This window comes from Blennius ocellaris, assembly GCF_963422515.1.
Source record: "Blennius ocellaris genome assembly, chromosome: 9".
In the NCBI taxonomy this organism is placed as follows: Eukaryota; Metazoa; Chordata; class Actinopteri; order Blenniiformes; family Blenniidae; genus Blennius; species Blennius ocellaris.
In genome coordinates this window covers 5,044,616-5,060,670 of record NC_137658.1, presented here as the reverse complement: position 1 = coordinate 5,060,670, position 16,055 = coordinate 5,044,616, and the positions used below count along the sequence as shown (strand labels likewise).

The following is a 16,055-nucleotide window of genomic DNA, read 5'->3' as shown; positions in this document are numbered from 1 at the left end:
AAGTCTTGAGAAAAGAAAAAAAAAAAAAACATCAAGTCTCTTTCATTGGTTTTCTTCTCATTGCTTCCTTTTATTGTTGATTTTCATTGAAATCCACGCAAAATTCAGAATACACGAGCAAGTATATATTTCAATCATCAAGCGTTTCAGAAATCCTCCTAATCCGTTCAAACATTCGGAGATCTAACAGATTATTGACGAAAGCCAGTATGTGTGAGCAGCTGCAGGCGTTTTCTTCTCAAAGATTCCAGCAAAGCAAATCCAGAATCCTGGATTAGATTAGATTAGATTAGTTTTATGGTGCACACTTGTACATATTTAGATGAAGCAAAGTCTCACCTGAAGCGACCGATTTCAAAAATTTGAGCTTTTTTTAATACCAAAACTCCTCAAAGGAGGATGAATTGTTTCTTCACTGGAAGGGTCGGTTGTGGTGCGACTCTTGCGTGACCGTGTGGCCTTACAGCTTCTTGGCGCAGTCGGGGCAGTGGATGTGATCTCCGGTGATCACGAAGCGCTTGTTGGCCAGCGACAGGGAGCACCGCTTGCAGTTGAAGCAGTACTCGTGCCAGGCGTATCCCTCGTAGTTCACCACGTTGGTGCCATGACCGAACCCTGCACACAAATACCTTTATTATTTGCACACAAGAATTTAAATATGTAACTATCCTACACTAAGACATAGTTTGTCTGAATGATGAACTACAATTATGTAAAGTACAAAAAGGTACTAAATTCTTAAGTGCGATTTTTAGAAGAAATTGTCAAATTGATCTTCATGAATGGAAGCTTCATGCCCCTAAATCTTTCCTGAGTAAAAATTCTGTTTATATTAATCGATTCATCTGTCAAAGGGCATACAAAACTAATTTCCTCTGGCATGCAGTCTTGGTTCATTAAAAACAAAAAACAAAGCGCTGGCCTGACCTGTGATGGGGTTCTTGCAGCCGTGGCACTTCTTGGCCACGTCAGTCTTGAAGCAGTCGACGCAGTAAACGTTGTTCTCATGGGAAGTGAAGCGAGTTCCTGCCAGAGACTTGCGGCAGGTTTTGCACACGAAGCACTCGGAGTGCCAGGGGCTGTCCTGGTAGCTGATCCCTCCAGAGGTGATGGGCTTGGGGGGGACGGCAGACGGGACACTTTGGATTACACGGAGCGAGTCCGACACCCCCCCACCCCCACCCAGGTGGAGCGAACGGCCTGTACCTGCTTGCAGTGGAAGCACTTCTTGGCGAACTTCTTGTCGTGGCAGGCGGTGCAGTAGATGTCGTCGCCCTTGGTCATGAAGCTCTGCGTGCGGATCGGCTGCTTGCAATCGAAGCAGGTGAAGCATTCCTCGTGCCACACTTTGTTCTTGTACTCCACGTTCTGGGATCCTGAAACACAAACCCAGGACCAAATGATCTGTAGCGCCGCATTATGTAATAATGTAACACATTTTCAACTCGGTATGTAAAAACACCACATTTTGTAATAACTTGTTACATATTGCAACAGTTGTTACAAAATGTGGGGGTTCCACTTTCTTTTTCAAGAAATTGTAATCATTTGGTGCATTATGTAATCTTTTGCCCTTTATTGAACCTAAAAATACATATATAATTTTTTTTTTAATTTATTATATAAAATATAATGTATATATAACATTATAAAAAGGTATATAACCATACATGGTTCTATGTTTAATAATGACAAAATTCAGTTTGTCAGTCTTTGATTTTTTTCACGTCCTGCCAATGTTGAATTCAAGGCTCTAATTCAGGTTGAACTTTTTAGATCCACTGCTGTTGTGGCTGGTACACTTTTAAAGTTACAAACCAATTTCCACCAGCCAACTCTTTTTTTTTTTTTTTTTCCTTGAAGAAATGAAACGAGATTGTAAAGTGCCACTGAGTGAATTTAATCATTTAACCTGCATTCTGTAATAACTTGCAATATTGAACAAGTTATTACAAATAAATGCATCATTATTACATAATTATGTAATTAATTACATTGGACATTTATTACATTATTACATCTTGCACCATTAATACATAATGCTCGTGATCTCTTGAGATTGAAAGACTCCAAAAATAACCTTTTGGCGCTTTACGATTTCTATCAAATCTGGAAGGTAAAACATGGAACCCACCTGGCATCACCACCTTGTAGCAGCCCTGGCAGCGGTTTCCGTCCTCCCGGGAGCTGCACTTGCCGCACATTATCTTTCCGTCATCTCGAGCGCAGAACTGCTCACTGGCCAGCGGCTTGTAGCACTTGGCACAGCGGAAACAGTCCTCGTGCCAGTGGCGGTTCTTATGGTGCAGCTCCTGAAGGGGAAGAGGAGAAACCAAGTGTGCCATGAAGTGTTTCATCCTCATTAGCGGCGATGACACTTCTTCTCACACATTTTAACGGTCTGTGGCCGAGTGCTGAGAGCGTTTTGGAGCTCGACGACGGACAGACCTCCGGCTGAACCGGAGAACGCTGTGAATGTACGTTACTGGCTCCAGCGTATGTCAGGATCTCCCGTATATCACAGTCCTATGGTTCATGACAGCTCGGCCTTTTCATCTCAACACATAAAAATAAAAAAGGAAGATAAGAAAACTAAAACTATAACTGGATTCTATTTATGGTCCTGTGAGAACACAGCAAACTTTAATGCTTTTATGATCTGTAAGAGCGTAAATATGTCTGTGGTTTCGCCTCTGCAGTAGAGGTCTGGAATGTGACGTTGATTTTTGTGTTTTATTGTTTGTATTCGACTCGAAAGGAATTTGTGGTAAACCACAGTTTAGTTATGTTTCTTTAGAGACCTCACTGGGACTCTTGGACCTTATTTCCATATTAAATTGTGGTTTTAAATTTTGAGACAAAATCGTTATTTCAAAACATTAGAGGGTAAAAAAAAAAAAAAATTCCTGTTAGAACTGAATTAAAACTTTGATTGAAACTTCGAATTCACAGTGCCCATGTCCTTGAATCGTACATTTTTTGCTTAGTTTGTGGAGCTGAGGGTTTTGGATTAGCTTATCGAAGCTTCTTTATCAAACCTACAAAGTCGAACTGTTTTTTTTCTTTTTCTTTTTCCAGCTATAAATTCACGTAATAACTTGGGTGAACAGTGTGGAAACAATGGCACTCAGGGTTTACTCTGGACAGGAGCGGATATGAAAGACGTCTTTAAATGATCAATCGAAAAGACAGGATCTTAACATTTCAATTTTTGTGACCGTCCTCTCCTTTTGTCACTCTCTCACACACACACTCTGTGTTCACCTTGGAGTCGGCCCCGATGGGGCGTTTGCACTCTGCGCAGGTGTTGGCACAGAGTTTGTCGAAGCACTTGGTGCAGACGTGCTTCTCATCCTTCTTCACGTACTTCTTGCTGTGCAGGTTGTCATGGCAGTAGTAGCAGTCGAAGCGTTCGGTCATGGTGGAGGTCAGATAACTCCTGGGACCTGCGGTCACACGAGTGGGATGGACACACACATTTGGTTTGTTTTGGTTCTGACGTTTCCTCTGAACACCAGGTGGGGACAGTGTTGCCTTTTCTAACGCGGCTCAGACTCTTACAGCAGTGCGAGCCAAAGCTGAAGGTCCCATTCAAGCAATATAACAGATACATTCTACTGATGAAACTTTAAACACTATATTCTGTGCCTCAGAGGGGAAAAAAAAGATGAGGACCAAAGATGGGAATGAAATTGGAGGTTTTATGAGAGGCAATAAATCCTCAGAACTAATAATGTTCAAGAGTTCCTGTTTGTCTGAGCACTAACACTTTAAATATATACACATTTTGAGAGAGTTTCGTCTTTTTCCCTCTCATGCCGATAATAAACAGAGATACGGCTCTCGGTAGTGGCATACCAAAGGGATGAGAGAAGTGAGAGTGACGGAAAAGAGCAGCTCGCAGATGTCTGCTTGTTGTCCCGCATACTTTTTTTTTCTTCTTTTTTTTTTTATCAAGCTCTCCCGGGAAGCTTAGGTCATATTTTTAGACCACTTGACTCATTCCCTTTACACTCCCATCTTAATCTTCCCTCCTGAGCCCGGCCCCCACAAACTACCCACTCCTTGTTTTGTCTGCCTTTTTTTTTTTTTTCTCCCTGCAGTCGTTCTATTAGAAGTTGTAGTGTAAACTGTGAAAACACATTTGCTTTTCCATCCATCAGCATTCAGCGGGATCAGTTTCCTGGACTCACTGAGCTTCATCTTCATCACTAACAGAGCCCCTCTCCCAAGACGCACGGATGCCGACGAGGGCAGCTGAGCACACGCTGAACTTTAGCAGAATTGATTTATTTATTTGCGGCAGATATGATTTTAATCCGGCTGCTGGGACGGGAGCGACGGAGGGAACAATGACAAGAATGGCAATTGTCCTAGTAACCATAGGAACAAGGAAATATTTATGAAAGGAGACTCTGGCTGTTTGAGTGAGACTTGGTAAACAGCCATGTGGAGGAGATGAGTGGTATGAGCCCCTGGTGTGACTGGATGGATAAATGGGGCCGTGTTGGGAGCAAGCTGCAGCTGTGCTCCAGGGATGAAGACATAACTGAGGATTGAGAGCTGGCATGCTCTGCCTAAACCCCCCTCCCCCCCCCCCCCGTCGTCTTTCATGGCAGCAAAGTACAGCCAGTGGTGTTAGGATAGGTTAGGTTGGGTCATTTTTTAAAGCACTGGTCTATAAAATGAGTTTACAGTGAGTCACAAAGCGCAAGACACTAATAAAGTCCCTCAATGTGACAACTGAGCCGGCCATAAAAACTCAAGCATAAGACTGAGATAAAACCAGATGAAGCAATAAATATAAAAAAGATACTGGCAGGTAATAACAAGAAAGATGTAAAAAAAAAACAGTGTTAAAAGGTTTAGTTAGTTAGATAATGGATATACAATAAGATAAACAAGGTCAGGGAGAAACGGTATAAAGCAGTGGATTTTACCGGCCGTCACCGATTCCTCCCTGAGAGTCTGTAATAACAAAGATCATTGATCTCAAACTGCGGCGTGCGTCATGATTTGAAATCGATTTGGAAAGATGTACTATTCTCAAAAACAGTAAAAATCTTGGAATATAATATCGTTAATGTATTAATTGACATGACTTTCATGTTTTCTATGATTAAAATCAGCTCCTCTTCTTCTGAAGCTACTGCATTACACTTTGTAACCGCGTCTGGCAGGAATCATCAATAAAGAATCAAACATGTGTACTTTTTTGAAGAGTCGACAGCTAATTGGGTCGTAGCGGTGGTACAAACTGTGAGAACGTTGAGAATCTCAATGTATGGTTAAAACGATAATCACTCCTGGTGGGATGCAGCTGTTTTTTTTCATGATGAGAAATAAAGGAACGCTGCATTAATACAGGGGGAGACACATTAAAAACCACAGCCCCAATCTAAGTATCACCTGGCAGAAAGACCTGGGGTGTGATCTGAGTGATGAGCTCTGGCTAAAAAAATATATACAAATACTGGGAAATATATAAAAGAAGCGAGGGGCAAGTTTACTCAGTGCAGGTTAATACATAGGTATCTGACACCTGCTAGGTTTCATAGAATGAATCTGTATCGACAAGATTGTACCTACTGTGAGACCAAACAGAAATACCCAAAATATCAAAATATGGCCTGGCAGTGGCAAAGGTCGGACTTGGTTACGGCTGCCCGGGTCTGAGCCTTAGATTGTGGAAAAGTACATCATTTCCAGATATTAAAATAAAAAAAATGGATGGAACTAATGTTAGAGATCGTATCATATGAACACCTGCTGGCTAAGATCAATGATGATATGTAGGATTATTGAAGATCTACTCTGGTTGTTATGTATGCAGGTATTTATCACAACCCTTTAGACGTATTAAAAGTAATACTGTCTGTTTGTGTATTTTAAAAGGAATAAATACTTTAATGACAAATGAAAACAACAACAAAAACAATCATGGTCCCGAGTGTCACTCAGCATAGTCAATGCTCCAAAATCACACACGCAGGACTTATTAGTGACCCCAGTCGGCCTCCAGGTCTATTTCAGGCTTTCTATTTTAAGTGCATTGACCTTCCAGAAGGGAACAAATGTAGCTGGATGTGGAGTGACGACTCCTGGGAGTATGTAGCTATTGTGGCACCAGCCAGCACTTTAATCTTTTGTTGCAAACAGAGTGACAGCTGCCCCCCGTCAAACAGGCATGGTATGCACCAACACTCAGGAGGATACCACTGTGGAGATGGTGGGGGGGGGGGGGTCACTGATAAAGGTCACCAGATGGAGAGGTGAGTCAACAACTGTAAAGAGTGGCCCAAAGACATTGCAACCATATCAACAGCGATGTTTCTAAAACTTCCTGTTCTCTGCCTCCAAAGACAGTGACACCAAGGAAAGATCTGAATCTCCACTTTAATGCCATCATACTATTTCTACAGTGGAACAATCTGATCAGAAAAATTGTTAAGTGTGTTGATGATTGAAGTTAAAAGAAGGATGTTTATATATTGAACCTCTCGGCACAGGATGGTCTTTTCATGATGTGGAAAATTGTTCTGCAATGGGTTAATCTGTGATTTCTTGGTGCCTCACATAATTTGAAAGGATTCACTAAAATTGTAGGCTCCTTGAGTTAAAATGTATATTTTCTAACTAATACTTTAAAATATCATGATGTTTATCTTTTGGTGGAGTAAAGGTGTCACAGGGCAACATTCACAGATACAGATTGGCATCGCAGATGGCGAAAAAAATCAAAACTACTACAAAAGATTTTAGAGCTGGTGAAATGACAGTAGGCAAACGAACAGAAACATTTAATCTGAAATTCAATTCAATTCAAGCAACTTTCCTTAAAGAACAATATAAATAATTGTAGTTCTTTCTTTCACAAGCAAAGCCTGTTCTAGAACATAAAGCAGCACAATTTACCATGGCAGTCATTCCCAAACAGAAAAGAGAAAGATTTGAGAGTTACGGCAACATCAACTTTTTAAAGTGAAGCTTGAACAAAACTCTCTGGGTTTGTGAGGTTAGATTGTTAATGAGGCATTAGTCAGGCAAAATTACCAGAATCTCCTTGAGATATAACAAAAGAGGTTATTATTTGGCAAAAATAAACATTAAAATGAAGGGAAAAAAGCTGTCCTTCACCAAAAAAATCTCGGTCTGTCTACAAAAGATATTCGAAATGTTTACTTGAAATAGTTCTTTAAGTTTTATAATGGAATCAAAATGATTTAATTGACTAAAGGGCTGAAATACGTCAGATGATCAAGATGCGTTCATGTATTTTCCAGCTCTGACAAACGACACCAAACCTCCACGGGTTAATGGTTTTTTAAACTTTTTTTGCCTGATAACAAAACACATTCAAAAGCGATTCCTGTCCTGTCAGATTTTACCTGAGTGCTTGTAGAAAGTCATGTTTGCTTCAAGTCGGGCAGAAAAGACGAGGCAGAAAACAACAAAAGGACAGTAGCATCCACACAGGTGTCAGACCAGGACACCATGCCACCTGGTTCAGATATGGGGGGCTGTATATACCCTGGTGTGACCCCCCCCCCCACACACACACACATACATCCCCAACCCCACCCATCCAAATCCAACCTTCACCCCCTGCAGTCCTTTTTAGGGTATGGATTAGAGAATGGGGCGGATGAGGAGAGTTTGATGGCGAGAGGATGGATTGGGTGAGGCAGATTGGATTCCACTGCTGTAACATCAGAACGTTAAAAAAAAAAAAAAAAAGACAGTCTGGAGGTTTTAGTGACAGCCACTGGGGGGGACAACAGACACTCCCACAACAATGTTTGGTTTCACTGTTCAGAGCATGAACAGATAAGATGTCGGCTCGCCTCCTGTCATAAGTCAAAACGATGATTCAGAGGAGTCGATATTGCGAGCTGAGGAAAGATGTGAAGCAAAGTGTGGCGGAGTGTTATATAATGATCCTCATAGGCACTGAATGTCAGCAACTGTACGTCAGAGGTTCCAGCTTAACAAGGTTATATACTGCTAACTGACCCAGAGAAGAGGGGGAGGGGAAATAGACATAATATTTCTTTTAAAAAAAACGTGACGGAAAACGAAAAACCTGTCATGAATCTTCCCTTTTTAAAACAAATTCTCACAATGTGTTTAGTATGTAAACATTGACAAAGCATTAAGTGTAAATGATGGTATAATTCAGTGTTTTTGCGCAATGATGAGAAGCTGTTTTGGAACCTTTGTGACCTTTGACACTGATTATAGCAGTGAGCATCCATCTGGTAAAGATCCTCCAGGTAGAGCTACAGAAATGGGTCGCCTGATCAATGCTGGTCCTTTTTAATGAATTGTGAGCACTGGCTTTGTCTTCAGTGTATCCTGAGTATGAGAACTCCTGACTCCATATTCACTGTGTTAACTACTTAACTCATCAAATGCATGTTTTCATCATGTTTATGAATGAAAGAAGCTCCAGAGATTCAGGAAATGTCAGGCCCTGTCACAGCTGATTTAGTATTATTGAACTCCTTTGATAATGATTTGTATGGCTGAGACGATTATCTTCATCATATTCTGTGCAGCAGCATCACAGAGGGCTTTATATATTCTGCTGGATCAGGCTTTCAAACTCAAATATAGAGATAAAGGAAGATAATGAAAGTGAGTCCCAGACTCAGCAGGAAATAAAGACTCATGATTAACCCATTGATCTCAGTTAGGGAGCACATCCCTTTACATTCCAACAGGAAAAACTCCTCCCGTTATAACCTTCTTTATATATTAGACCCACTAACAAATCAAGTAACCGATTTCGTGTGCAGGCGTGCGTGCACTCGGTTGTTTAAAGGGCATCTGGTTGTAATTACAGATTTGATTTGGTCCATTACCAGAGTACATTAGATTATATTATGTCCCCTTTTATAATCTGTCAGCCAATTATTCTGAACCCACAAATGCTAATTAATGTAGAGGGAGGCGCCATCGTGACTCCCAGCCTACAAAACCTCCCGAGCAGAGGATCAGCTCCACATAAATCCTCTCTAAGCTTTACTTACATGACTTGAACTGATATTTTTCTGGATTCACGGATCTAAAATTTGACTGTATCGCTCCCTTAATCTCACAACTCACTGTGATGTGTCTCTCCTTTTTTCTGTATTTGCATTATTGGGTTTTTATGTGAAATATAAATATAGTAGTGGATCATGTCACTATTTCTTTTATTAAATAACAGCTGATTAATTAGAAAATTATAATTATGTTGCCATTAAAACAATACGTTTAAAATGTATACATTTGAGCAGAATTGCATTCATGATGATAAATGTCTATTCTGCAAAATTTGAAGTATAATTAGGGAAATATCCTCCATCACAGATATTAAGGCAGAGTAATCTATCTGATATCACTGATTCTCTTACCAAGAATGATATTGCCATTTGACTTTGTTAAACAAAGGTTTATATTTACTATGTTGAAGACAGATATTGACATTTTAAGGCAAAAGTTGATCATACAAAGGATGATTTTCATCTTACTTTTTCCTCTCATCAATCCACAAACGTCTAATTTACCAAAAGAAAATTACAGTCCTGTTTTTCAAAGTACAATTCATCATGCAGTAACGTTTATTAATAGATGACTGAGCATTCGCCGATGGAACAAATCACACAAATCCCATCTTATTAACACTTAAATCAAATCACATCTCGCACAAGATTTGTCATGTTTGTTGGCTGATGAGTCCAAACTTAACAGCGAATTTGAATAAAATATGACGCCCCAGCTTCACAAAAAGCGCGTCATGTTTGTTTACTGTTTATGTCGCCGCTTTGACTTCTGTGACAGCGCCGGCGCCGAGTACATCTGGTTCCTTGCTGTGTGTGGCATGTTAACAGGCTCATCTGCAACGATCATATTGACTCTACCCAGGGACTGCTGTCCTGAAAGACAATAAAGCGGGAATGCCGAGCCCTCCTCCCCACCTGCCGTGTGCAAAGCCCCACTTTTCACAGAGCGTAACTCCCGCTCATCTGGAACAACAAACAAAACTATAAATATATCCTTCCGCATGAGACAGTTCTGGTTATACACTCAACTCGTGATGTGGCTGTAATTCATTTATTTTTTTTCGTACTTTTCATACTTTTCGTCGGACATAACAGAAGTGACTAAAGAAAAGAGCATCATCATACAAAAACCTTAACCAGAGTGCAAAATAAACAGAAAATGTGTACATTTGTATTAAGAAATGAAAGCCAATGACAATCAAAATGAGACAAATATAAAATATTGACTTATGATAAGGCAAGATTTACTTGGTTACTTAGTATGCATCCATCCATCCATCCATCCATCCATCCATCCATCCATCCATCCATCCATTCATCCATCCATGCACAGGAAGAACATACAAGTCGCTGGGCATGTTTTCTCACTGTGATGTTAGAGCATAACCACATCATCACCATATAACATCTAAACATGTTAAACACCTAAATTCCCCTTGTCGTCTGTCTCAGTGCCGGATTGTATTTTAAGAAGGAAAAAGAACAATGACTCCTAAAAGTTCCTCACTCACGACTAAAAACAGAAAGCATCCGCACTCCTGAATGTGATGAATCCTTTAGAAAGTCACGCTATCATGAGGTATTGTGCTTTACATCAGTACGTTTCGGTATTGTTTGCCACTTGGATGTGCGCCCATCACCTATAACCTCTGTAAAGTAGCGGGTTTGAGGCTTGGCAGCAGTGAGAAACAGGAAATCTGGCCTGCGGTAACTTCCTGAATAAATGAGAGCAAATCCCTCGACATGACTGGAAACAACAGCCGCCCTCGTCCTGCTTGTTACCAACAGCAACTGAAGTCGTGTCTGAGAGATCGTTTATCACCCCGACCTCTCTCCCAGCGCATCCCTGCGTCTCAGTCACCCTCCAAATCTGGTTAGTGGGCAGACGGACCGGTGACAGACGGTCGCTCACTATCTCTGCCAGGGGGGGGGGGGGAAGTAGTGACTCACCATGCATACACAGAAACAGTGACAAGGTACACCACTCATTTATACACACACTCACACACACACACACACACAGAGCTGCTTTCCAACTCCCGGACATAAGGTCAAGCCAAAGCCGCAAGACCCAGACGCAGCGAGGTCAAGTATGTGTGAACAAAAGGCCATGAGGGAAACTCCATCAACATAGAAACAAGCCTGCCCTGGCTGGGATACGAGCGTTGCCAACACACGTACTGGGGAACTTTTAGAATAAAGCCCTTCACTGTAGGGCAGTGTGCTCTCCTGCTCGCGTTGCTCTCGCATGACTCAGTCCGCCAAACTCAGAGAGAGTGTTTACGAGGAGAATGAATCTATTTAAAAGTTTGACCATGGAAATGTATAAAAGAAAAGAAAAAAACCAAAAGCATCATAAAAAGTGTTAATTTCTGTTATATGCGACGTTATTCTTAACCTCAGTGAATCACGGTGACGGCCAAAGGGTCACACAATGCAATGCTATTTTCATCCACATAATATGGTATAAGCTTTTGTTGTGTTACCTTTAGACCTTATAATAACTTCAATACTTTTTGTTGGACATATAAAAAAAATAAAAAAATAAATTAATCTTACTCTACAGCTGATGGGGTGTAGTTCAAACTCAATAATTGCATTTATCTGACTATATCATTTTAATTGCCGTCTTCCAGGAGTATATAAAGCAGTCTAAATGAGCTCCAGTAAAATGCTGACTGCACATTATTGCACTGGTAACGACTCTAAACGGGGCCCCTTTTCTCATGATGACTGATGCAGGCCTATTACGATATAATTTTCATTAAGTAAAAGATTACACAGTGGAATGGACTGAAACCTTCTCAGTCACTCTCTCTGTGTCGAGCTTCGTGTTTTTGTTTTTCTCTGAAGAGAGGAAAAGGGTGAGGACATCAGCACATCCACAGAGACGATATTGCCTGTACTGCCCACACAGACAAACAAGGAGCATTGCCTATTTAGGAGTCGCGCCGGGCGACTGAGAGCCTCCGTTTCGCTTAGTTCAGTCATTTTGACACAGCCACAACCATTCTCTCTATCTCTCTCTGTCCTCTCTGCTCTATTTGCTTGAACAAAACAAATTTCTGCTCTTGAACAAAGATGCTGTGTGCAAAGCTGCCTCGGTGTGGCGGCAGACATCCTGCCGGTGACCTGATGGAGACCTCACAGTCGCAGTTCCACCGGAGAGGAGTATAAGAAAGAATAATGTCCGACCGTGTTGGATTTGTACACTGCATTCACCCTTTCTTTTTCATGAAGCGGCTTCTATTTAAAGAAAACTTCGAAGGTGGAAAGTTAAGTTCATTGCTGTGGGAAGTTGAACATTTTCAATGTTTTCTGAAGGACGGTGAGGTCATACCGGAGCCACAAAAAAGACCCAGTGTGCCAGCGAAAGAGCCATAATCTTCAGTTCTCTTTAATGACATCATGCATTTGCTCTGGCGGCGCTCCAAACAAGCAGGGAGGAGACGGCGGGCTTTATGCCCCACATGGGACCATTTGGGCTGTGCAGGTTATAATAACCAGACAGAAGCGTCTCTGCAGCACATTAGTGTGCGACATGTGAATGACAAGATGGAAAGATATAGACGTAAAACAATCCAGTGCAAAAATGAAACAGTCGTACAGCTACAGGTTTGTGAAGAGGTGGTCCACCCTATAGATGACCAAAGGACATACCAAGGATAGTAGCAAAATTTGATTTCTTTTAAACAATTTTGTCACCCCTCGAAATACTCTGTAATAATTTGACATGAAAATAAATAATAATGATTGACAAAAATCTCTCGACCCATTATTACAAGTAGAGCGAAAAAACTGGTGTCAGACCGCTGGTTGTTGACAAGACTGGTAAAAAAAATGGAACAACACATTTTAAATTCTGCTAGACTTCTTTTTTGCTAAAAGTTTGACACGAACTGCAAATGTATTAATAAAAAGATTGAATAAAGTTAATAAAAAATCAACTGAACAGTGAAATAATTCAAAGTACACTGTGTTTTACAAGTTTGGAATTGTTCTTTAACAATTTATTCAAAAAAGAAATAATGTCCTCCCTGTACAACAATTAGCTCTTGAAAAACCAGCACTCAGAAAGAGAGAAAGAAAAAAGCTAAACCTGAACTCAACCCACTTTGGGAACTACTGTGAGTTTACTCCATGCTGTGACTTCCAGGATTTGATGGACATGCACCTAATCCCATTCCAGTCTGATTGACTGCATACACGCTTAATGGATTTCAACTATAGTGCTTTTCCACCGCTTGAGTGCTTTACACTGTTAATCACATTCACCCATTCACATACACAACAATGGGGGCAGCTGCCATGCAAGGTGATCATTTGGGGTTCTGTGCCTTGCTCAAGAACACTTTCACGCACTTCCGATTGAGAGACGACCACTCTACCTAATTTATTAATTTATTACTTCATGAAGCACAGCAGCTTCATGAAGGAATAAATTCATTTTGATTTGCAATCTTAAAGATAAACTTGCCCTTAATGTTTAATTGATGGACAAACAAGGATTGTCCCTGTACATTTTTGTGTTTTTTTGTTTTGTTTTCTCAAGGTACTCTGGTTTCCATCTGGTCCCTGACTTCCCATGAGCAAAAATGTGGGTTAAAATCTCATTCTAAACATAAACGGCTGCTACACACACAGTTAACTGTAAATGTTTTAAAAGACTGCAAAGTCGTAAGAAACTTGTATCGCAATACAAACTTAAATACAGTTAAGATCAAAAATATAAAAGGAAACAACCTGTAGTGAAAAATTTGCAAAAATAAAAGCGTCACAGATCTTTTTCGTTTTATCTTTTATTCCACTGATGATCATTCTTAACTTTTGTTAATAGTTTTTGTTCATTTTGAAGTACTCGCACTTCAAAACTGTTGAAATGAGAAAAAACTCTCTCCCATAATCTGCCTGATACCTGTACTTTGAAACTATTTGGGCTTGAATTGTTGCGCTGCGCGCTGATGTGCGCGCATCACCTGTTGCGCACTTATACTACTACAACCAGCCTTATCAGATACAACCAAAGAAATGCCACTGTAATTGTTGGAAAGAATTCCTCGTGTCCTTTTAATTGACCCATACTATGCAGTGTATGTCCATCCGATAAGAAAATCACAGCAATTTGCGCAAGTTGCAAGAGTTGCGCTTAAATGACCCGAAAAGCATAATTAGAAGAGAAAGAAAGAGAGAGAAAAAAAGTATTTCCTATGTGTCCTGGTAGAGGAAAGCGTCCCGAGCAGCCTGCTTGTTTCCCGTGTTAATAAACACACGGCTGTGGTTTGGACTCACCTTTGGGAAGAAGCGGGCAGATGAGCGTCCTTCGGTGCGTCTTGCGGGGTTTGGCTGAGAGGTGAAATCTGCGGAAGCGCCGCAGCTTTAAAAGAGAGGAGGGAGCATCTAGGAGGGGTAAAAATATGCAGGACATGAGCCAAACCTCTGTAAACTCTCATAAACAATGACCTCAACCAGGAATTTAAAGGCTCTCTTTGAAAAAGTTTTTACTTTTTTTTTTTTTATTCTTCTTCTCTGCATGGACTGAGACGCAACAAGCCACAATTTGCGTCTGCTCTGAAGGAGTCTCACATTATGAAATCACTTTTCCTATTAAGCATTCCAGCTGTTTGCCAAAGTTTGACAAATGATGTTAACTTTGACACGTTTCTATCCCCCCAGTTGGCCTCACTCGAGTCTCCTTCTTTGGTAAGGAATAAAGGGAATTACATCAAGATGAGTCATTCTGAACCCAAAGTAAACCCTTACTCTCAGAGTTAATCCGCTACGATTACAAATCCGTGAATTAAGTGCACAAAAAGGTGTCTCTGGCACATAACGCAGATGCCAGGTTTGGCAAGTCACCTTGAGATATAAGATCTAAGCATCTGACTCTGAAGCTGTGAGTGATGGTGATCAGTTCGTGAGGACAGTTTGTGAGGATTTCAGACTCAGAAAGTCGTGTGTGGCATTTATCAGCAACACAACTTCATTCTCCCCTGCTGCACAACGTATTATCAAACTGTGTATTTACTCATGAATAAAATGTTAATGGTAAACCCATCACAGGAGTGTATTTATTACTGTGAAACGGTTTTGACTGGAGGTCAGTGTTGATGGCAGCAGCATGCCTGAGTGGTCTGGTTCCTTCTGCCACACACCCTGTGCTGGCTAATGGAATTAGAAGTTATCAACGTATGATTTTTTTTAAAACAAATAAATACATCCTGAACACATACTTCATGTTGGCTGCAAGTGTATGTCATGAACAGGTGAAATCATGAGAACATATTCATGGTCCCACAGTCTAGGCTAAAGCTGGCTTTTCAAGTTGAGGTTTATATTTTTAACTCTAGAGAGAATAGAATGAAAGTTATTTTCATTGTTTCAGGGAAATAAATGAAATTTTCAGCGCGCAGTGCAACATGGGTATAGGCTTTTTATAGAGGGTGTGTTTGCTTGTTGGTTGAAACATTTGATCATTTATCTGATCTGTGGCGTTACTTACATTCACACTGCATTGTTTCAATGTGTCTCTGCTTCAACACCTGTTCGTAATAATGGGTCAGCCTGCACAGCTTCAGATAACACATTCATCACTTGAAACAAGCATGATGCAACCACACATTCTGTCATCGCTTTATTATCTTCACATGAAACACTCAGCAACTCTGTTAAAACTACTATATTGAACAATATTACTGAACCGACAATCCCTTCTCGGACTTTTTGGATCAGCTCAACACTTGCTTGCAACTGCTGAGACGTTTGTGGAAAAACCCCTGGAGGACTGGAATACAAACACTTTTAGTTGCCAGAGAGACCGAGCTCCACTCAAGCTAAATGGTCTTGTGAAATTATCATTTCCTCCCAGCGCTGTGACTCCACTCGACAGACATTCTTGTGCGGACTGGAGGCCGTTTGTGTCCATATTTGGAGCAACATTACCTGATATCTGACACAGATTGAACCCGGGAGACTTGAATGCCATCGGTCTCAAACAGGGTGGGACCCTGC

The 16,055-nt window shown here is 40.8% G+C and overlaps 1 protein-coding gene across 3 annotated transcripts; it reads right to left on the bottom strand.

Annotated features, from left to right (window-relative positions):
• Window positions 1-40: 40 nt before the first annotated feature.
• On the bottom strand, window positions 41-14,464 carry fhl1a (four and a half LIM domains 1a). 3 transcript variants are annotated; one of them, XR_013936770.1, is made up of 7 exons: window positions 14,337-14,464; window positions 3,265-3,446; window positions 2,135-2,312; window positions 1,207-1,376; window positions 928-1,114; window positions 340-615; window positions 41-269 (listed from the first exon to the last, which is right to left on the bottom strand). XR_013936770.1 is itself a non-coding variant. In XM_080502304.1 (6 exons), the coding sequence occupies exons 2-6, from the start codon at window positions 3,418-3,420 to the stop codon at window positions 461-463; spliced, it is 846 nt and encodes a 281-aa protein (XP_080358430.1). In that variant the 5' UTR covers window positions 3,421-3,446; window positions 14,337-14,464; the 3' UTR covers window positions 41-460. The 3 variants fall into 3 exon arrangements, 2 of the variants coding, with proteins under 2 accessions (XP_080358430.1, XP_080358431.1); XM_080502304.1 differs by having other exon boundaries at window positions 41-615; XM_080502305.1 differs by lacking the exon at window positions 14,337-14,464 and adding an exon at window positions 7,389-7,541 and having other exon boundaries at window positions 41-615.
• Window positions 14,465-16,055: the final 1,591 nt, after the last annotated feature.

What these genes read in the sequence shown, in the direction of transcription:
- fhl1a (XM_080502305.1), bottom strand. Translation starts at nt 7,410, where the DNA reads ATGACTTTCTACAAGCACTCAG. An exon ending in GACTTTCTACAAGCACTCAG is followed by an intron (nt 3,447 to 7,388) that starts GTAAAATCTGAC and finishes GTGTGACCGCAG; the next exon opens with GTCCCAGGAGTTATCTGACC. An exon ending in CTGCAAGAACCCCATCACAG is followed by an intron (nt 616 to 927) that starts GTCAGGCCAGCG and finishes ATTTGTGTGCAG; the next exon opens with GGTTCGGTCATGGCACCAAC.